The 22,607-nt window shown below is 41.0% G+C and overlaps 2 protein-coding genes across 2 annotated transcripts in view; both read left to right on the top strand.

Moving 5' to 3' along the window:
• plxnb2b (plexin b2b) overlaps positions 1-21,096 on the top strand; it is a 157,411-nt gene extending 136,315 nt beyond the window's left edge. Inside the window, exons 21-37 of the mRNA XM_085359387.1 lie at positions 3,019-3,204; positions 4,297-4,433; positions 4,793-4,893; positions 5,230-5,459; positions 7,354-7,535; positions 10,408-10,474; positions 10,899-11,045; positions 12,221-12,377; positions 13,199-13,299; positions 14,679-14,763; positions 15,173-15,324; positions 15,567-15,727; positions 18,315-18,462; positions 18,650-18,714; positions 18,843-18,918; positions 20,323-20,397; positions 20,942-21,096. Of these exons, the coding sequence (XP_085215513.1) occupies positions 3,019-3,204; positions 4,297-4,433; positions 4,793-4,893; positions 5,230-5,459; positions 7,354-7,535; positions 10,408-10,474; positions 10,899-11,045; positions 12,221-12,377; positions 13,199-13,299; positions 14,679-14,763; positions 15,173-15,324; positions 15,567-15,727; positions 18,315-18,462; positions 18,650-18,714; positions 18,843-18,918; positions 20,323-20,397; positions 20,942-21,046 (2,175 nt within the window). The 3' untranslated portion in view covers positions 21,047-21,096. The remainder of the gene's footprint in view (positions 1-3,018; positions 3,205-4,296; positions 4,434-4,792; positions 4,894-5,229; positions 5,460-7,353; positions 7,536-10,407; positions 10,475-10,898; positions 11,046-12,220; positions 12,378-13,198; positions 13,300-14,678; positions 14,764-15,172; positions 15,325-15,566; positions 15,728-18,314; positions 18,463-18,649; positions 18,715-18,842; positions 18,919-20,322; positions 20,398-20,941) is intronic.
• On the top strand, positions 1,001-1,768 carry LOC146628167 (uncharacterized). Its single transcript, XM_085358898.1, has one exon. It carries the CDS (start codon positions 1,019-1,021, stop codon positions 1,766-1,768), a length of 750 nt encoding a protein of 249 aa, XP_085215024.1. The 5' UTR covers positions 1,001-1,018.
• Positions 21,097-22,607: the final 1,511 nt, after the last annotated feature.

Here is a 22,607-nt window from a genome sequence, read left to right as displayed (position 1 = left end):
AATGGGGCCCTCACATGCGCTCCGCCCACATAAACTGTCTGGAACTGCTGGCGGTTCACCTGTCGCTAAAACACTTTCTCCCTTGGCTGAGAGGTCATCATGTTTTAGTGAGGTCGGACAATTCCACCGTTGTGGCCTACATCAACAGACAGGGGGGTCTGGGGTCCCCCAAGTTACACACGCTGGCACACAGACTGATAGTCTGGAGCAGTGTCCACCTGCTGTCACTGAGAGCAACTCACGTGCCGGGGATCTTGAACTTTGGAGCAGATCTTCTCTCCAGGGGCAACCCGCTGTATGGGGACTGGAAGCTTCACCCGGAGGTGGTGAAGCAGATCTGGCTGCGATTCGGTCAGGCGACCGTGGACGTTTATGCATCCAGGGAGAATGCTCAGTGTCCCCTGTTTTACTCGCTGCACGATCAGAGAGCTCCACTCGGGGTGGATGCTCTAGCTCACGAGTGGCCGAGAACCCTCCTCTATGCTTTTCCCCCAGTGGCCCTCATTTCTCCAACTCTGGCCAGAGTGAGGGAGAGAAGTCACTATATGGTCCTGATAGCCCCGCACTGGCCAGGGAAACACTGGCTGGCGGAGATTTTTCAGCAGCTGTGCGGCCCCCCTTGGCCGTTACCACTACGCAGAGACCTCCTGTCTCAGGCACAGGGGGAGATATTCCACCCCCACCCAGAGAGGCTAGCTCTATGGGCTTGGCCCGTGAGTGGTTTAACCTGAACACGGTGGGGCTCCCTCATAGTGTTATCGACACTATTCAGTGTTCTAGAGCATCGTCTACTCGGACGCTATATGAGCACAAGTGGCGTGTGTTTGAAAGCTGGTGCTTAGAATCACAGGCCATCTCTTTTCAGTGCTCGGTGGCTGTGATTCTGTCATTTCTTCAGGCCCTGATTGATAAGGGTAAAGCCTTCTCCACCATCAAGGTGTATTTGGCAGCAATTTCAGCCTGCCATATTGGTTTTGAGGGAAAGACTGTTGGCCAGCATCCCTTAATATGCCGTTTCATGAAGGGTGCACGCCGTAAATTGCCTTCGTCTAGGCCGTTGGCTCCATCGTGGGACCTTCCCACAGTATTGGCTGCGCTCTCCTGTTGCCCATTTGAACCCCTGGAACAGGTTGGGTTAAAATTTCTGTCCTTGAAGACGGCTCTTTTAATTGCTTTAGCTTCTGCTAAACGTGTGGGAGAGATCCACGCTCTCTCGGTGCATCAGTCATGCATTCAGTTCTCCTCGGATAATACGAGGGTCTGTATGCGGCTCAACCCTGCCTTTGTCCCGAAGGTTGTCGGCGCATGTTCCCCTATAGAACTGCCGGCCTTTTGCCCACCGCCTTTCTCCTCAGAGGAGCAACAGCGGCTGCATACCTTGTGTCCAGTCCGTGCCCTGCGCATTTACATGGACCGAACCCAGAGTGTCAGACAAAGTGACCAGCTGTTCGTGTCCTGGGCTAAACCGCATATGGGAAAGCCTGTGTCTAAACAGCGCCTCTCCCATTGGATAGTGGGAGCAATTGCCTTGGCCTATACTAGCGGGGGCCTTCAGCCCCCTGCTGGCTTATGTGCGCATTCCACTAGAGGTCTGGCAACCTCATGGGCTCTCTTTGGGGGAGTTTCTATTCAGGAGGTGTGTGCAGCTGCATGCTGGACCTCGCCTCATACATTTGCTAGGTTTTACAGGTTAGATGTGACAGCACCTAACCTAGCACATTCAGTCCTCAGTGCAGGTTCTTCCCGGGTGGGGGCCTCTCCCCTGTGAAGTGCTGTTGGGGACAGTTGTCTTCTTAACAGGCATGTCTGGCAATCCGGGAGTCAGTATTTCTCCCATAGTGAGACACGAAACGAATGCTATGAAAGAGAACTTAAGGTTATGTATATAACCCCGGTTCTCTGAGTAGCATGAGTGAGTGTCTCACCAGACCGCCCTCCTTGCTATGGAAGCGAGGAAGAGGTGGGCTTGTTTTGAATGACATCTGACGCTATGTCAGCCTATTATATAGGGAGGCACTGGCCCCTCCTGACATGGGCGTCACCTAGCCAGCCTGTAAGGGCTGGCGTAATGGTATTTGAGCTTCTGATGAGGTCACGCAGGAGGCGTTCCCATAGTGAGACACTCACTCATGCTACTCAGAGAACCGGGGTTATATACATAACCTTAAGTTTTAAGTGGTGTTAAGCCAAATGGTTGAAAAGCCCTCCAAGTCTACCCACGACTACACATTATTGTTTTAGCCACAGTATAACGAATGTTCATCTTTACGATAGCTAATCTGACACTTTGTGCTCTCGATATCAGACAGTATGTAGATGAGCTAGTAAATAAAAACCCGGTTTCTTTCACTTTTAATCTTTTCATCATCATGGATTTATTTTCTCACGTGTTTTGTAGCATTATTTTTACCTCTCAAGGGTGCCACTTCTTCTTTTTAAAAAGTCCAAGGTGACACTTTCACATTGCTTGTTTTGTTTGACAAGTGCAATAGAGCATTGTCACAAAAGGCAAAGATATGCAACAAACAAAAACGACTGAGAAGCCTGAGCCAGAAAATGAATCGATTTTTCTTATAGCTTATTTTTATGGCTGTTTTGAGCTCCCAGAGTATACCACCTCAAAGTTTCTGTTGATAAACTCACTTGTGGGGAAAGTCATATGCAAAACATGTAAAACCTTTTCAGTTACTCAGGCGCTGATTAATTTAAGCTGGTTTCACCTTCTTCCAGCCGATATTAGAATAATTAAATGTCTGTAGATCCACAAGTGTGCTGCAAAATCTCAAGAAATTACTGAGAGTGAGGTGCTTACAATAACTCCAATCTTTATCTTTTTAATTACTTTTAGCTCATATTGGAGCAGTAAGGAGCTGTCGTACAGCACACTTCCTACCCATTACTCATAAAATGCTGCCGATAATGTTTTCAGTGCTCATCGTAGGATCTGTCTAATTAATTTCTCTCCCATGTACTTCAGTCACTGCCCTTAGAGCCTCGCATTCACTCTTCCCCCTGCAGGGTCGGGGATTCTCCAAAGCGATGACAACTAAAGAAGCACAAGCCTTCGTAGGCGACGTTCAGTGTGTGGTCAACACCCTTCAGGATGATAAGCTGTTCTTGGAACCACCTTCCACCACGCCTCGTGCTCCTACTCGCTCCAAACATCAGCACAGAGAGACGGGGTCGGAGAATCTGGAGCTAATGGTCAGAGCACACTAACAGATGAGTCCTGGCTGATGATCACTTATTTCAGTGAACGTTTTAATGCAACACTGTAAGATCACTGCTTCATAAATAAAAGTACTCGCCTCAAAATCTTAGTATGTTAAAGTTTTAAAGATATCTCAAGAATGAACTTTAAGTACTCAAAATAATGGTCTGTAATGGATAAAGGCTCCTTTTGGATTCTATGTAATCGTTTATTATAATTATACTGCTCTATGTCATGCGTTACACACAAGCAAGCTTCTTTTTAGCCATTTATTTGAATCATAGACAAATTAGTAGGCTCTTTTCTTTCTTTTTAAAAAAATTATATTGTCTGGTTTGTAATAAATAAGGAAATGATACGAATGAAGGCAGAGGACACTGGGTACTACTCAGGCTATTAGATTACGGTAATGGATAGTGGAGTAAAATACAGCATTAAAACTGAGCAAAGAAATCTTTCGTGCCCATGGTCTTTATCCCTTGTACATGTACCTCAACTGTGTACTTCAGCAAAGTACTTGAGTAAATGGACCATTGCAGATCCATACACAGACTTGAAGATGAGAGCATGCATGCATCATGAACCTTTACTGTTCTTCTCCCGGCAAATCGTCTATACAATTTGAGATCCAATTTTTTTTCCACTGGTTGAACAATTTTCATGTAGCTACAGGCTCTATAATTGCCTGTAATTATAGGTAAGCCACAACTATGATGAATACCATACCTCTCCCTGGGTAATTCTTATTGTTATATGTCAGCGACTGCTTAAAGAAGTGACACCGCTAGACTATACTGTAATCCAGCTTTTTCTATATTGGTATCTGCTGCTGTTGATAAAGTGTCAGACTTGGTACGTTTATGTAATTATCCTCTTTATGCAACCCTACCAACCTGAACATACATACTTTAAAAATACTTTTAAGGTCCTAGAGCTGCTTTAGCTGAGTTGACGGTTGGAATCTAAACTATTCACATTTAGATTTAATCTTTCTACTTCCTCCCCGGTATCGTCCGGTCTTTGCTTTTGACTTTGGCTAAAATGTGGAGAGCTTGTGCAAATAATAAGATTTTTTCTTTCTACAGATCAAGTTTGGGAAAGGGGAGTGGGTGGTCGACTCGGTGCAATACGAGACGAAGAATGATTTCCCGCTCTACATCATCATCCCTGCTGTCATTGTGCCCATGCTGCTCATCATCACTATCTCTGTCTACTGCTACAGGTGAATTGAGCTATTTTAGGTTAACTTTATGCAGCAGGAGCACACAATTGATTGTGTTTTTTTAAGAGTATAGATACTTCTCCAGTCAGTCCCAGCTTTTTCTGCATTGTGTTTGCTAGTTTGTTTGTTTTTTTAATAAAACGACTTTGTTTGTTTGTGTCTGTTCCAAGAAATATGTTCATATTCATAAGAAATTATTAGGAGCGCACCAACAGCGACTGCGTAATAAGAACTAATAGATACCTTGCAGCTAAGTTAATGGCCAAAAGAAAAGAACCTCTTTGCAACAAGTTAACATTCATCTGTTTGACCTTATTTTCATGATGCGTTTTCTTTGTGTGTGTGTTTAATCTTTTCAGGAGGAAGAGTCAGCAGGCAGAGAGGGAGTATGAGAAGGTGAAACACCAGCTTGAGAACCTGGAGGAGAGTGTACGAGACCGCTGCAAGAAGGAATTCACAGGTATAAGCTGTGCAGCTGTGCAGAAGCGTCACAATATTGCTAATGTCCCTCTAAGGATCCGTGTTTCTAAGAAGCTGTAAAGTAATGAATTGGTTCATAGCTCTGATTAAATGCATAAATTCTCCCACTCAATGTCATCTTATCATCATTATTAGAAGCAGTTTTGCAGTAACATTAATAGAAAACAATATTTCACTGTTGAAATCATTTTCCTGGCAATGCTCTCCATTTTCTGCCTCTTGCAGCATCGTAATTGAGACAGACGAGCAGTGTGAAAGTGACAAGAGTTGCTTATTAAAAAGAAACCATGTGGTGTTTTTTGTTTCTTTCTCGCAGACCTAATGATTGAGATGGAGGACCACACCAATGACCTGAATGAGGGACGAATCCCTTTCCTGGACTACAAGACGTACACAGACCGAGTCTTCTTCCTGCCCTCTAAGGACGGTGCCAATGATGTGATGATCACAGGGAAGCTAGATATACCAGAGGCTCGCAAGGCCACCGTGATTCAGTCTCTCAACCAGTTCTCCAACCTCCTGAACTCCAAGACATTCCTCATTAATGTAATTATACTGCACACGCATCATCAAATTGTCAGCTGTGAGCTCGGACCGATAATGCCTGCTTACAGAGAGTTTGCAGTCCTTTAAAACTGTGCAAAATCAAACCTCCAAACACTGAACAATGCTGGATACATCTAGATTTTCAAAGCTTTCTTTTTAGCTTCACTGGGACCAGGACTCTGAGGATGTCAGAGTCAGTTGGTACACTTCAAATAGATCACTATCAAGTTTTACAAAGACATTTATGATTCTAGGATGATGGATGGCTTTGGTGATCCCTCTAACTTCTCTAATAATACCACCAGCAGTCTGGGATTTGCTTGTCTGAGTGAAATGATGCCGGTTGCTTGAGAGACTGCACAGACATTACTGTACCCCACAGGATAATTTGGAAAAACTTGGGTGTTCCAGTGACTTTTCCTCTTGAACTACAGTCAGCTCAGAAAGAATATTTCAACTAATTTGGGCTAACACAATAAGAAGTACTTAAAAAATATTGACATTCCTATCAACCTCAGCTGTAGTTTGTTTTTAGTGCTAAATGGCAAATGCTAATTAACATTACATGAGATGATAGTAATGTGAGACTATTATACCTGCTAAATATCATGCAGCTTGGATCATTTTGGCATTATGACTTTAACATTTAGCTCACAGTAAAGACTCTCAGCTTGCAGCTAGCACAGATTTAGACTCTTATGAAACATCAGTCAGTCTAAATTTAGACACGTAATCACTAATGTTACTTCATATGTTATATAAATGTCAGTCACTGGAGGCTTATTTCTAAACTGCATTATTTCAACTGCTCATCCAAGTGAATCCAAACCCATCAGAGCACCATCAATACCAGAGTCCTTATGCATCAAGTTTCAAGCACAGTGGGTGAACAGATGTCGAGAAGGGTGAAGAACAGACAGACAGATATAAAGATTGGCCTATTAATTCATGAGATGTAGCATACTGTATACCATAAATGGAGTTGACTTGCAAAAGTGGCAGCATTGCAACAATTTCCTCTGAGCTTGCCAGATTTGCACCACTGCATAAACTCTCTAGGCATAAGCTGATTTACTGAGAAAATCACAAATGTAGTTGTGGAGTTGTTTCTGAATGAACTAAAGTGGCCTTGTGTAATGAAAGAGGTAAATCACTGAATGCACCAATACAGCTCTTTTATATGTATTTAGATGACAGTGGAGGTTTGTGGCACAAGGAGTCACAAGGTGGCTGTGGTAATAGGACGGGAGAAAATAGTCTTGAAAGGCAGCAGGATAAATGCAGGGGAGGTTTTCTTTTTCACTAGCATTTCTGATAATATGTGTGTGGGGTTTTTTGTTTTTGTTTTTTTGAAAAAGAAAAAAAGAAAAAGAGAAGGTCAGCTCCAGCCATTACCTTGAGCTACTTAGCTAAATGTTTGTATGATACTATATTGATGGTGTTTTTAAAATGGGCTGAATACCTCACAGATTAAGGATCTATTGTAACTTTAAGCCGCCCCCTTCCTTTGAATTGAGCACTGTAGTGTGTTACAGTTTTGCGGCATATCTACAGTAATACAAGCGAGAGGCAGAGGACATAGCAGAGGGAGACGTGTGAAGATTCCTGTTAATCCAATATTGCTGGCACAGAAACAGCCTCTGAGGTGCTAACTGCACTTGTGGGGTGATTCTTCTTCCACTAATTGGTATCATTTCTAAGCCACAGTATTTTACAGGGCAGAACTAAATTTACCTTGATAATTATAATTTTCACTAGCATTGGTCTTTTGATAATTTAAAAGCATATTATGTTGGATTTGCTTCTGTGTGTGCTTCATCACGATGATTAATTCACCTCATCATTTGCCTCCTGTTTCTGTGTGTGTATGTGTGTGATTTTTGTGTTTTTGCAGTTTATCCGTACCCTGGAGCGCAGTCATGACTTTAACGCCAGGGCCAAGGTTTACTTTGCCTCCCTGTTAACAGTAGCTCTGCATGGGAAGCTGGAATATTACACCGACATTATGAGAACACTGTTGTTGGAGCTGATGGAGGAATATGTCAACAGCAAGAACCCCAAACTAATGCTGCGCAGGTGAGTGTGGTCCAACTCTCTGTTGCTTATTAATGGTTCTCCTGTATTGCTTTCAGGCTTAATTAGCACAACATTTTTACATAGCATGAATCCAAAATGTTTTGGTGCTTGCTTCCCATTCAGTGCCTTGAAATCTGGTGCAAACATTCATATCCTCTTTCTAGATCTTTCTAGGTCAAAACTGTAACAGTAAACACCTGCTTTTTGCATGCTAACCTACTTAGCTCTGTGTGCTGCTGCCTCAGTCTAGCCTCTCGGTGCCACTCTTCTGGGTGGACTCTTAGATTTGTTTAGCAGTAATTGCTCTGAGATTGTAAAATGTCCTCTTTCTGCAGTTTTGAAGCAGAGTCGCTCAACTCTGGCACTGATATGAACCAGTTGATGCGGACTGGGATTCAGTTCAGAATGCAGCGGACTGTTTCATTCTGTTGCCATGTTTTCTGTTGAATTTTGTAAAGACTTACTGTAGTCCATTATCAAGAGCCAGACTGCTGCTCCATCTATTCCAGTCTTCTTCCATCTGCTCATCCTTCTGTTTTTTCCTCTTTTTTTTGTTTTTCCTCATTGGAATCCAAGTAAAATGTGCTGGACAATTTTCTTTCTTCTCTTTCATCTCGTCTTTGTCATCTTCACCTTCTTATCCCTGCTGATTATAACTAAAAAGATCAGCTTTAGTGCTTGAGCCAGCGTAACCCTAACCCAGATTCTATTTTATTAGTTAGACTTTCCAGCTAAGTGGAGACTGGTTGTAAAATTTGGGTTGGTGTGAAATTATAAGTAATTATTGTTTTGCTAACAATAATTAGTATTTTTAAAAACTGACCACATACTGGTGAGTTATTTTCTGTCACTGATTTGATTGTTTTAATAGTAATCGTTCGCTATATTCTTCCTGGGCAAAATTTCAGAATTTCTTTGTGAAATTTGAGTCCATAAACATTCAGCTTATTAATCTGATTGAAGTAAATAGCCTTAAGAAACGAAGCTTCCAGATTTTGGTGTTCTTTGATCTTTTTAATGATCATGTCAAGGTCAAGTGATCCATTGACTGCTGCTTCCCCTCCCTCAGCAGGACACACTTGTCTGACGGCACAGTTGCTTATCGTTTCTGAGGGGCAGTTTTGTGATCTGAACTATTCCCTGTGCCTAGGCACGCTGTGACTGACTGTTATGCAAGTACACATCTTAATTATCCCCCAATGGAGAAGCTCATTATGCTGATTAGCCCATTGTGCCAAAACAGACCTCCTTATATACAAGATATCTAATTAGGCATGCTATGTGCATCAGCGAGCATCACCAGTGGATAGTTGACATTTTGATGGGATATCTGTCAAATGACCAATGACATGAGTTCTGAATAAAAATATCTTGACACTGATAAGCTGTATATAATTCGAGGCCCATAAAGTCCCACAAGATGATTTAAAAAAATATAATAATGGTTATGCAAGTTATTTATACTATGCTTTTTATCAAAGCCTTTATTTATTCTGTAAATAAATGATAAATGTCAGAAGGTCTTTTCATATTGCGCTAAGAAGTAGTCTTGGCCCCCTTCCTGATTTCCTAGTTTTTATACGTTTGTCGCACTTAAATGTTTCACATCATTGAACAAAATTAAATACTACAAAAACGTAACACAAATAAACACAAAATGCAGTTTCTAAATTAAGGTGTTTATAATTTGGGGGGGGGTCCAAACCTCTACATGGCCCTGCGTGAAAAAGTGATTGCCCCCTAAACCTAATAACTGGTTGGGCCAACCTTAACAGCAAGGTTGGGCCAACCTTGCTGTGGCATGACCTTTTTAAGGTCATGCCACAGCATCTCAATCAGATTCAGGTCAGGACGTTGACTAGGCCACTCCAAAGTCTTCATTTTGTTTTTCTTAAGCCATGCACATGTGGGCTTGCTGGTGTGTTTTGGATCATTGTCCTGCTGCAGAACCCAAGTTGTCTTCGGCTTGAGGGCACCAACAGATGGCTGGACATTCTCCTTCAGGATGTTTTGCTGGATAGCAGAATTCTGGGTTCCATTTACCACAGCAAGTCCTCCAAGTCCCGAGGCAGCAAAACAGCCCCAGGAATTTTTTCCCCTTAATAATAAACCTCTTCATTTAGAAACTGCATTTTGTGTTTGCTCGTGTTTGTCTAATATTTAAATTTGGTTGGTGATGTGAACCATTTTAGTGTGACAAACATACAAAAAAATAGGAAATCAGGAAAGGGGCAAACACTTTTTCCACACCACTATATATAAGCTCACCTTATGCAACTTCAGAGGCTCTGTAGTGTAGACTTTCCCCTTATCAACAAACACTATATAGACAAAAGTACTGGGCTGCATACATGATACACCTACAGGAGGCGCTCAACCATGGAAATCCTGCCAGGAAGCTCGCTGTGCACAGGGTTTGCTGATGTTAATGCCAGAGGAATTTTGGAAGTCTGCAGTTATTGAGTCAGCGTGCACCTTAGCAGTCAGCAGCCCTGCTCTGGTCTGCCACATTGTGGCTAAGTTGCTGTGGTTCCTAAATGCTTCCACTTTACAATATTATCATTTATTACTGCATGCAATGTCAAAGAGGGAAGAAATTTCACAAAGTGACTTATTGAAAAGGTGGCATGCTCTTACAGTGCCATGCTTGATTTTAGTGAACTCTTTCTTTCACACACATGACTGCATGGCTTGATTTTATTGGAACTGGAAAAACACCTGAATTCAAAGATTAAAAGGTGTGGCCCAATACCTTTATTTATACTGGTGTCTGTTTCATGCCGTGTCTCTTGATATGCAGTATTTTACACTAAATAAATACATTTTATTTTCATAATAAGAGTAAAAATAACTCAACAAATATGTTTTTCAGGTCAGAGACAGTGGTGGAGCGGATGCTGTGTAACTGGATGTCAATCTGCCTTTACCAGTTTTTGAAGGTAATGCAAGTTTTGGGTCACTGGAAATGATGCAGTGACTGACAGGAGATTGATTTGATTTGAATATTTTCTGGTTGCAACTCTGATATGTTTTGATTTTAGTAGCTGTTCCGTGTTACAGTGAACTTTATGGTATAGACTGGTGGTCTGAAAAATATAGATGTTGTTCAATACATTTTTTTAAGGAGTGAATATACTTTATCAGTTATTTTAAAAAAAAGTATGATCGCATGCTTCAATATTAAACTGTGGGCTTTATGGATTTCTGCATTTCTTTCATTAGTGCTCGTGTTGAAAGTGCCAATTTATTTGACTTTTAAGCTGCTAATCACAACAATTAGCTGCTTTACAACAGCTGTGTCAAGCTAAATGGTTTTGTGTGCCTCTGTGTGTCTGTGTTTGTGTGTGTGTGTGTGTGTAACAGGACTCTGCAGGCGAGCCCTTGTACAAACTGTTCAAAGCCATCAAGCACCAGATTGAGAAAGGCCCCGTGGATGTCAGAGTGAAGAAAGCCAAATACACCCTCAATGACACAGGCCTGTTGGGTGACGACGTTGAGTACTCTGTCCTGGTGAGATCGACGCGCACACACTCACTCACTCTCTCTCTCACACACACACACACACACACACACAGAGACACACACACACATGCACATGCACAAACACACACAGAGCACCCCTCACAGTCAGTCATAGAAATTCAGAAACTCAGCGTCATAAAAACTGCACACTCTGCTTCAAGATTGCATGGTGTTTTGTGCCTGGTGAGCAATACATACACACTGTGCAGTTGCCGTGGTAACCACCCCCCCCCCCCCCCCCCCCCCCCACCACCACCACCACCACACAAAAAAAAAAAAAAAAGCCCTGAGGCGACTGCCCGCTTTTGTGTGACATCCATTTTCAGTGTCAATGTTCTCAGCTCAGAAACGACACAGCCAACACAATCCAGCGTAGCAGGGAAATGTGTGGCTTAGGTTAAAGTCCTACAAGTGGGAACAAGTATGGAGTACAAGCCACCTCCACAACCTCCCCTCAACCTCGCAGCCTGCACCTGCTCTCCGTCCATTTGGGCAGCTTTCAGGAGTCAGGAAATGCCCGTGTGTCTCGTTTTGATATTGTGTCTCGGTAATGGAAGCTAATATGAACCCAGCTGTTTTTTGTTAAAGTCAGCACAAATAAAAAGACCCATGGGTAATGGCGTTGTCGAGGACAATTATCAAATTAGCGTGAGTTACACGTCTCCTTCTGTGATGGATTGCTTTCTGTGATTGAATTACATAGGGAGGAGGAAAAAAAAACCGCTTGACAGATTTCAAAAGCAGATGCATTGCTTCCTACTGGCTTAAATTTACAGCGTGCTACTCTTATGCACTTTATATGCAGCTGGGCTGATAGGGTTGCCATTGTGAGTGTATTCCCTGGCTCACATTTGAAAGCGTTGAATGGTCAGTTATTTCTAACAGAATTGGATGTGAGAGGCGAGGCGGGTCAGTTGGCTCCTGCTGAGCTTTGGTCATTAGCTGGCCAAAAGTCCTGTCAGGTGTCACCAATGTGTGTCTGTGTGTGTGTGCTTGTGTGCTTATAAAGCCCTGTTGCTGTGACAACAACATCCAAATAGAACTTGGCGTGGGTGGGTGCCTGGGTGCTCTGACCATGTTTGAATATTTCTGCATGTTTGTATTTTATTAACGTAGGTGCGCGTTATCAGCGTGAGGTATTAATGTGCGATTCTGTTTGTCAGACCTTGCAAGTGCTGGTTCAAGGCGAGGGGCCGGATGTTACGCCCGTCAAGGTGCTGAACTGTGACACCATCTCGCAGGTGAAAGAGAAGATCATCGAGCAGGTGTACAGGAACCTGCCATACTCCCAGCGGCCCAAAGTCGACAGCGTCACCCTGGGTGAGTAAATGACGGCCACCTAAAAAAAAGCAGATGAACTAAAGCAGGAACGTCTAGTAATGATAAATAATGTAACTGTTATTTCAGTCTTAAGTGAAATTAATTCATAATTAAATGAGAAGTGAGTTATCTGAGAGGGTGAATAATTATTTCATTTCACATGTATTCAGTATATTTTATTATTTTAATAAAACAGCTTTTTATTTCAGTTTGTGGAGTAAAAGAAACCAACTTAGCTTAGAATTTATTCATTGTCAGCAACATGAAGAAATCGTTCATCCCTAAACAAAGCTATGCTCGCTACTGTAATCAGAAACCTTGGGGAGTGACTTGAAAGGCTAAAGCTCCACAGACATTTTCTAACTTCAAAGTCATTTTTTTATTCCCACGCACGCTGTAGATCTCATTCCTTTATACATTTTAGATAAGCAGAGATCTATTTTCTTTCAGGCTAACTGCCTTGTTGTTGTAAATGAAATGCAGACGGTGGTGGGCTCAGTTATGCAGAATGTGTTTGGGTGCAAACTTTTCTATTATGTTTCAATTATGCAGAAACTACTGACATGTGACTTCTTCACCCGAGTTCAGCCATATAGCTAACAGGCGAATTTAATAAATGCATCATTAAATCCCAAGAGATAACTGAGCAGATAGCTGCATTCGTTAAAGATCACATTATTACAGTGTAACCACAGGACAGCCGCATCCCAGGATAAAAGTAATTGAAATAATATAAAAAAGTATTTTATTTGAAATGTTTTACTCCCACAGCAGAGATAACTTGCGTTTTGAATAACGGTCTCATCCTGCCTTCATCACAGAGTGGCGCCCTGGCTCAACGGGCCAGATTTTGTCGGATCTGGACTTGACCTCCCAGAAAGAAGGCAGGTGGAAACGCATCAATACTCTGGCACACTACAACGTGAGTACTGCAAAAATTTACTATGCAGTAATAAGAATTGAAATTACAAAACCAAATGACTGGGGTTCAGTATCTGATGTAAATCAATGACCATTTAATGTGCATTCAGTTCGAATGTATAATGTAATTTATATGTAGAGTTTCTAAATGTATTTCTTTTCTTTTTTTTCCACAATAACATGATGTTTATTTACCTTACTTTTTTACCACCAATTTATACCTAATCTCTCAGTATAAATAAGTATACCTATAAATACTTATTTATATATAAGCATTTAAACATACCTTTAGGTAAAAATAAATTGCTGATACTTGTATCTTTGCATACTAGAAGTCTCTTCTCTTGGTTATGTCTTTCTATGCAATCCTACATTAAGCCATTTTAGTTTTTTCTTCCAAGTATTTTCTGCAATAAAAAAAAATTAGCAAGATGTATGGCAAGGACACAGCTTTCTGCTTACAAAGCCACATTGTAATGTGTTGTTTTGTCAAACCATATAAAATTGCAGTCATGCAACAGCTCACATGTGACCCTACCTGAGGAAACAAGATTAAGATTTCTTTTTTATAAAATATGTATGAAATACCATAGCAAGAGAAAGTAAATGTGTGATATGTTCTCAAGGATAACATTGGAAGCTTCCTTTTATCTTTTTATATGACTCTTTAGTTCAAGTCCAACAACCATCACAGAGTTTTCACTCTCCTTTCTATGCCAGTAACTACTAAGCTGTGTAAAAGCTAAGAGGAAAAAAGCTTTTATCCTTAAAGTGCTGCTTAAAGATTTCATCATTAACTTTCATGGAGTTGTATAGGTGTTCAAGATAGATCATTTACGATAATGTTGGCCCAAAGAATACGCTATACAATAGCACTGTAATAAAATTCTTCACTTTTTGTTTTTATCACCTACAAAATTTAATTTCTTACCTGCGAGTCCCATAGCTTTCTCTTTGTTTGGTCTTGTTGGCTCTCAGTGGTGACAGAATGCCACTAAATCTTCTTGGCACTGTATTGATCCACAGAAAATAAAGGTCACTCGTGAATATCCCCTACCTGTTCTGCTTTTCAGCCACTTAAATCCGCCTCTTTTAAAGGTGCTCGAGTTTCTTTCATCCTACCTGCTGTCTCGCTGTTGTTCTTAGACAACAGACCTGCTCCTATAGATTCATTGGCTGTGTCAGGGTAGCGCTAATCACAGTATTTGTGGGGTCAATAATAGGTTGACGCCAAAGAAAATGGTCTGTAAATATCCCAATAAAGACTCACTGCTAAAAGGCACTGACCACAGTCACAGTAGCTATTAAATTCAAAGGTGTGTTAAGTTTGCATCGTTGTGTGTGTTGTCATCTAACAAAATGATTGACTGTACATTCCAGGTGCGGGATAACGCCACATTAGTTTTGTCCAAAGTGCAGCACACGCAACAGAACTATGACCAGAATCAGGAAAACCACGAGGAGCGTACGTATCTCTAAGTACACGCATGCCGTGCACATAAACACACACGTGTTGAACCCAGAAGGACACAGATGAAATGTGTACTTGAGAGTTCCTGCCTTTGTTTTGTTTCTCCAGGGTTTTTGTCCATATTCCCACGACCAATTAACATGCTAATACATGTTGTTTTATGTATAACACGCTTTGAGATTATGCAGAAATAGTATGTCCTTTTATCTTCAGCTTTTTTATGTACATTTGAGAGTATTTGATGGTTTAGCATTTCTTCTTGGATAGTCTCATTCAAATTCAGTAGACACACCCTCTCATGTTTTAATTTTAATCGTCTGAATGTTTTCTGTAAGCATGTGCATGAATAAATAAGAAGCAGAATTGTCAAAAGAAAGTTTACACCAGTGTTTTCCTCCAATAGGAAATGCTTTATTGGAAGATGATAAAGTGTTTCACTTGGTGAGGCCAACAGACGAACTGGATGAGACCAAATCTAAACGAGGAAGCATAAAGGACAAGTCGATGACCAAAGCCATTACAGAGATCTATCTAACAAGACTCCTTTCCGTAAAGGTACAAGAAAAAAACATTTATGCAATTATTACAGTAAATAGGGCACTGTTACACTGACTAAACAGTAAAATTCTGCTTTACAAACCAAGGTTTTTCCAAGTTAAAGCTATTTTGGAAAGAGCCGAAAATGCACAGTAAAAACTTGAATAGCTATACTCTCCTTGCAAATAGTTGTGCCTCTGGTATTTCTGGCTGCGCTCTGTGTCTCTGCCCTGTCTCACATTATTTGTGGCCCCTTTCAGGGAACACTGCAGCAGTTTGTGGATGACTTCTTCCGCAGCGTGCTGTGCTCTGGGGCAGTGGTCCCACCAGCTGTCAAATATTTCTTCGACTTCCTGGATGAGCAAGCGCTGAAACACAACAATGTGGATGAGGAGACTATCCATATCTGGAAGACGAATAGGTAAAACAACAGGTCGACTGCGTACACTAATGATCACTCTCAGAGTTCCTTTTTGTATGCTGTATGTTAGTATGTGGATGTACTCCAAGTATCAAAAGTACAAAAGTATTTGTTTCCGGCCTCATTCCATGAAATCAATCAGTCCACATGACTCCCTCAGAATAAGCATCAGACAATAACTATTTCTGTGTTACTGTCCCCTAAAGTACATATAAAGTACTATTTTTCCCCAGATTTTATGGGCCCGCATAACTTTATAAGTACAGGAGATAGCCACTTAAACTTTATTCTCACCTGAAAAGCAAATTTAAGCTCTTTTAAACACAGGAACCCACTCCAAGTGTTGCAATGTAAAATAAAAATCTTGTTTTTATTTGCCAGGATTTTTTTCTATGACCTACTTTATGCATCAGTATCAGAGAATATATCACAGTTTTTCCACTGCAGCAATTTATTGTCTAAGATTTAGAGTAACAGAAGAATCTGTGCCTGGGATTTATTTTTTTATTTACTAGAGGACAATTTAAAAAGTGGATTTGGGGTCATTCTCAAGGGTTTTATCTGTATAATATTTTGGACGTAACACACTGATCAAATAGGTTTAGGTCCTAAAGAAGTTTTCCAATCCTTGCAATCAGAGCATGGAAAAGGGTGGCGATCACAGAGTGCTCCTCTGTGGCTCTATGCTCCATGTAGTCAATATAGATATCAGCCTTTGCCATTAAGGGATGTTAGATGGTCATTAGCAGCTAGTTCATTGTTGTTGATGTTTCCTTCCCTGAGAGGCATTTTTCCCCACTTGCTATTAACGGTATTTCAACCAAATGTGTATAATTACTACATCTTGTTCCCTCCTCCTTAATAGAACAGGAAATTATGCAGATAGTTTCATACATTTTGACAGTACCTTTTACCTAAATGTTTAAAGTAACATGTTGTATTAGTGGACTATGGGAAATCTTTTCATCTTCAGTTTAATTATAAAAAAATTGAATCAATATTTTCTCCCAAATTTGGACTGTTCATGTATTATTGCCATTTTTGCCGGGAGAGGGGGAAAGTATTTGCTTTCCCCCTCTTTCCTCTTCAGACCGGAACCATCTGAGCACTAAACTGATTGGCTGATTCAGTTAATCTTAATGCTTTCCATTAGATACAGGTTGTTGTTTTTTCATTTAAATCAGAAAACCAATGAGTAGCTATAACTCCCGAAAATGTAAAATAGTAAGAGCAGCTTTCTAGGATAATTTCGTCTTAACTATAGTGGTGCAGAAGTATGGCATAGTATGAAAAAATGCATCTTGAATGAAATACAAGGACCTCTCATTTAGATACGACTGTGGTATACAATTTCACAACCAGTCCACACAAACACAGCTATCCGATTTCATTCCCACCAACAGAAATCCCACTGCCTGAGACACTGTAACTCTCCAAGAAATAAAACTTACTTATCCCAGAATGGACAGAATACAAATGCCCAATTTCAACTTACTTAGTTTGTATTTGCAATCCCCCTGCTCCCATGTGACATTTAAGTGCATAAATTAGTGTCACGTCGGCTAAGGCTCAAGCATACAAGACGACGTGTTGCATGTAGATGCCGGTGATTGACGCAAGGCTGGCAAGAGGGCAGCCACACAAGGACAGAAGATGAGCGATTTAATTACTTACTACACTCCACACCACACTCTGCATCCGCCCGTTCTGTTTATCAAATCAACTGAGGGCCATGTACTAAATATGAATGTGTGTATGAAGCATAACAACAAACAAACATGGTAATTATGTCCCAAGCTAATTTAATTCTGTGATTATGACAACATTGCTATTTTTATGCTTCCATTGTATTCTCACGGCAGCCTTCCCTGGAGATATTACCAAACCAGTATGAATTTTATGCGGTGCGTTTCTTCTCTCAGATGGCAGAAGACGTTCTCACCGATTGGGGAGGAGTTTTTTTCCTAAACTATTGTATTTGGTTGTTCTTTTGAATGTAAAAGCTGATATGAGTTTGGAAGAAAGTCTGTGGAGTTTGTTTTTCCATTCAGGGGGGAAATTAGCAAGACCGTTCGAGCATTGCATTATGTAGTCTGGGCTTTAAGTTGTTAGGCTGCAGAGGAACCTCAGAGGTCAGCTGCTTTATCATTTCTAATCATTGTTTGTTAGAGTAGACAAGCGTCATTGGATGTTGCTTTGTGCAGATCCCTTTAGTTGTTAAAAAAAAGTCTTCAGAGATAATTTTTTTTCTTTTTCATTTAATTTTCCGTGAACAGCAATAGTTCTCACAGAGGTCAGCATCGTGTGAAACAGTAATATAAAATGACAGTCAAGGGTATTGTTCTGAATAAACTGACACCGACACGAAAGGCTTTTCTCCATCGCTGTTATTATCTTGTACTGCACTCAATTGCACCTCAGGCAAGTGCTCTCACACATGAAATGAAATGCCTCCCTGACTTAAATTAATTCATGGATGTAATGCGGTTGATGAGACACCCCCCCCCCCCCGTTCTGAAACAATAATACCGATAACAACCAGTGATGATAGACTGATTTCTTGCCCCTCTTTTTAATACCCGTGCAGCCTGCCTCTGCGGTTCTGGGTGAACATCCTCAAGAATCCCCACTTCATCTTTGACGTCCACGTGTCTGAAGTGGTGGACGCCTCACTCTCTGTCATCGCCCAGACTTTTATGGATGCTTGCACCAAGAGTGAGCACAAACTCAGCCGGGTGAGTGGAAACGAATGGACAAGAGGAGGGAGGGGTGGGAGAATATGAGGTGGAGGAGTGAGGAGGAAAAAAGGAAGATGGGTGAAAAGATGGACAGAAGATGAGAACAAATTTGATTATGTGAAAAGGTTATAGGCACGTTAATTTAAAGTGCCATTTTCACTGAGTTGTATCCCTCCCCCTTTAGGACTCGCCAAGTAACAAACTACTCTATGCAAAGGAGATCTCCACCTATAAGAAGATGGTAGATGAGTAAGTACTGGCAGCACTTTCCATCTGTTATTATTGGAGACTGTAATACCTTTTTTTAAATATCAGTTAACATAATGGATCAATTACCACCTCTTGTCTACTCTTTATGTGTGTGTCTGTGTGTTTAGTTACTACAAGGGCATCAGGCAGATGGTATCTGTCAGCGACCAGGACATGAACACTCACTTGGCAGAGGTGTCACGGGTAAGGAATACATCTGTCATTTTTGAATAGAACACAATAGAGTAGAATATCTTCATTGTCACTGTAACATGTGCAGTTAATAAGTGCAGTGTCTATAGTGCAGAGATCACTCACAACAGTCATAAAACTAAATCTGTAAATTGCATTAAACTATATAAGAGATGGAAAAAAAACAACTTTTCTCCATTCACCTAAACTGCAAAACCCTCCATTGCACACAGCACAATCATGTGGACAATGCAGCATTTAATGCTTTTACAGCTCTGGGATAAAATCTTGTCTTGCTGTTAATGTTGCAATCCTTAAGGTTTCAGTCTAAAACATGCTTTTTAACATCCCTCGAGTGTGGGTATTGAACACATTTAAGATTGTTGGGTTTTTTGGTTTTGTTTTTTTAACCAAATGCCCCCGGGGACGTTAAGAAAAAGGTATTTCCTTTCTAAAGACGAACTGCCAACTCTTGAGCCACGATCGTGCCAAGATCGTGGCTCAAGAGTTGGCAGTTTGTCTTGTAATCGGAAGGTTCGAGCCCTGGCTCAGACAGTCTTGGTCGTTGTGTCCTTGGGCAAGACACTTCACCTACCGCCTACTGGTGATGGGCCGATGGCGCAATATGGCAGCCTCGCCTCTGTTAGTCTGCCCCAGGGCAGCTGTGGCTACAACTGTAGCTTGCCTCCACCAGTGTGTGAATGTGAGAGTGAATGAATAGTGGAATTGTACAGCGCTTTGAGGTTCTCAAAAAGCGCTTTATAAATGCAATCCATTATTATTATTATTATTATTATTATTAAAGCCTCTTTTGTACTGGCATGTCAACTGTGAGAGATTCATAGTCCACTTTCAAGTCCATAATGTTAAAATATTTTTTTTGTTCCATTTATTTTGGGTGTTTTTGTCTTTAATTGTCAGCAGATAGGATAGGGTGACACAGGAGACCAATGGAGAAAGTCATAATTGAATCATATTGCATTGATGTGGCATCCACATAACATTTTCCACAGGAAGGACTGTATGAAAATTGTATTTTTTACTTACTGCGCCAAGGGTGCACTTTGCAACTACATGCTGCTGGAAACAACAAAAGAGGAACTGGTGTATTTGTTTGCACTGTTGCCGAATTAACTCAAATGGTTTTAACCAAAAAGCATGTCAATAATTGACTTTCTTTATATTATAATATGAAAAACAGGATTTGAGTTTATGAAAATCTTAAGGATTATAACTTTAATGCCCGGTGGCATTACATATCAGCATTGTTCAGAGGCTTATTTATGTGTGTGCAGTAATTCTCATTTGCTCCGCCACAGTTTTTAAAGCCTGGGTGTAGTTTATTCAGCTGGGTCCAGGTTCGTGGTTTGGTTGGATTTCCACTTTAACCTTTAAATTTCTGTTTATGTTTTTCAGTCTCACACAGACAAACTGAACACACACGTGGCTCTCCATCAGCTTTACCAGTACGCCAGCAAATACTATGATGGGGTAAGAGGCCCTTCTTTTTCCTATCACACCCGAAGGAGGCTATTCCACTGAATGCACTACTGCCCACTATATTATTGGTTCTCCTTTTTTTTCTCTCTCTCTTCACTCTTGATATGCCAGAAGAGTGATTGTATGAAATTTTAATTGAAAGCATTTCTGTGGGATGTGAATTGGAAAATTGCTCTGGGAATAGATTTTTAAGAGTCCATTGTGCATTGCCACTTGAGGTCACGAAAAGGGGATAAACAAAACCTAATGAACAAGTTGGATAAACAAATGGGGCTGTCAGTCTCCCCTAAGTGGGACTCGCAAAGAATAACAGCTTATATGACGCGATTGCTGATGTCGAATAACACCATCTTCTCCTCCCACTCTCCACCCTTCTTCTTCTTCCTGTGCTTCTTCTCTGTCCATCCCCCTCCTCCTTGTTTCTTTGCTTTTCCGACATTACCCTTATGCCATCCTCTGTCCAACTCTTTGTCTCCTCTCTATCCTCTACACCTATTATACCCGACATCTCACTTTTTTTTTTTTCCTTTTCCAGATCATCGCTTCTCTGGAAGAGGACCCAGCTGCCCAGAGTAAACAGCTAGCCCTGCGGCTCCAGCAGATAGCAGCCGCCCTGGAAAACAAAGTGACTGATCTCTAACCCACTAAGTGGAGGGAGGAACCAAGGGAAGGGGGAATATCGCCAGTGACTACAGGGGCTTATTTCTTTCTTTCTTTTTTTTTTTAGTGAATAAATTCCAGAAATAAGGAAATGTGAGAAATGGGCGTGTTTATTGTACAACTTGGTCCTGGGGTAATTTTCTGTTCTGTGTGAAGTAACAGACTAATGAAATGCAGAAAGAGAGGAGACAGGAAGAAAATGGTGGGTTACACTGTCATAGGTACGCCTTAAAGCTCACTTGCCAAACCTTAAAGGTCTGCGCACTCATTCATGCTTCACTGAATATTGCTCCCACAATGCAGTGCGGCAGAACTCTCTCTGAGATTTAAGCCCCTCTGTGGAGCACTGGCATAGGAGATAATCAGATGTTCAATTTCACTCTGTGTAAAAAAAAAAAATGGTTTTAAGAGTTGTATTATATATTTTTTTTATCGTGCAGTCTTTATGCGGAAAGCTTTATAAGAAAAAATATCTTTTTAAATGGATCACCTTGTGGTGCGGATAGTGTTTTTATTAGCCTGTGTATGCGTAGATGCCTGTGTGAAGTACTTGTGGAAAAAACAAAAAAGAGTGTGTGCTGCTGAATTTAAGTGTGCGTTTGGGTGGATTGCACGTGTGCGAATGTGTGAAATTGTGCGTGCACACACGGGATGCCTACTGTCAGGCGCGAGGGTGACAGGACGCCTGCTTTGTCGTTTTAATTCCCCCATACTCAGTAACACACTGGAGCCTGTGCTCTCAATGAGCTTTATGACAGAGACCAAAGGGTCCTCAAAAGGACGCTGGTTAATCTAGCAATGTACAGGCTCATATGAATGACAGATCACCAGGCGTTTCAGAAACATTTGAGTTATATTCTTTTTCTTTCGACTCGGATTTGGTTCCGGCTGGATTGCCTGTTGTGCTCGTGGAAATCGATAATAGCACAGTCTGTCTCCCTTTATTGTACAGTGCCATGAAACATTCCACTTCAACTAAAGCACAGGACATTTAATACGTTTTAAAGATATTATAGTTAAAGACTGTGTTTAAGTTTTTTTTCCTTTGCTATATTGTTTTATTTTTATATACATATATGTATCAGCAAGAAGCAACCATTTTTCCTGCCACAGATTCGTGTCACTCATATTAGCCCTGCAATAATGTCAGTATACCATGAGCCACAATCAACAGTTGCATTTGCTTACTAAAGTAGCAGTTCAGCAATATGTTAGAAGACTATTCAAATTGTTTTATGCATTGCTCATGTTTATGATTTTTGTACCATATTTTTAGTATTACCCTTGTAATGTTCCAAATAGTCATCACGAATTCTGCCTCTACAGCTATGAAATAGCCTGTCGCTGATGTTAATAATTTAGATGAGATTCAGTCGGTACTTAAATGGCATGCTCTGAACAATTATCGTGGATTTAGCCTCTGTATGATGTCGGGGGAGGGAGGGGGGTTGTTTGGTTCAGTCGTGTACATAATTGTTATATTAATTGGGTTATTGATATGTCAGTGTCAGAACCGAGGTGTCGCCAGGGTAGGTTGGTTA

This window comes from Diplotaxodon limnothrissa, linkage group LG7 (assembly GCF_057381915.1).
Source record: "Diplotaxodon limnothrissa isolate DT_005_m linkage group LG7, D_limnothrissa_male_GT1.1, whole genome shotgun sequence".
NCBI classification, from domain to species: Eukaryota; Metazoa; Chordata; class Actinopteri; order Cichliformes; family Cichlidae; genus Diplotaxodon; species Diplotaxodon limnothrissa.
Note: the sequence above shows the minus strand (reverse complement) of the source record. Positions and strands in the feature narration are given on the sequence as shown.

Bases quoted from the DNA above. Each gene is read 5' to 3' on its own strand.
- LOC146628167 (XM_085358898.1), top strand. From the start codon at position 1,019: ATGAAGGGTGCACGCCGTAAATTGCCTTCGTCTAGGCCGTTGGCTCCA.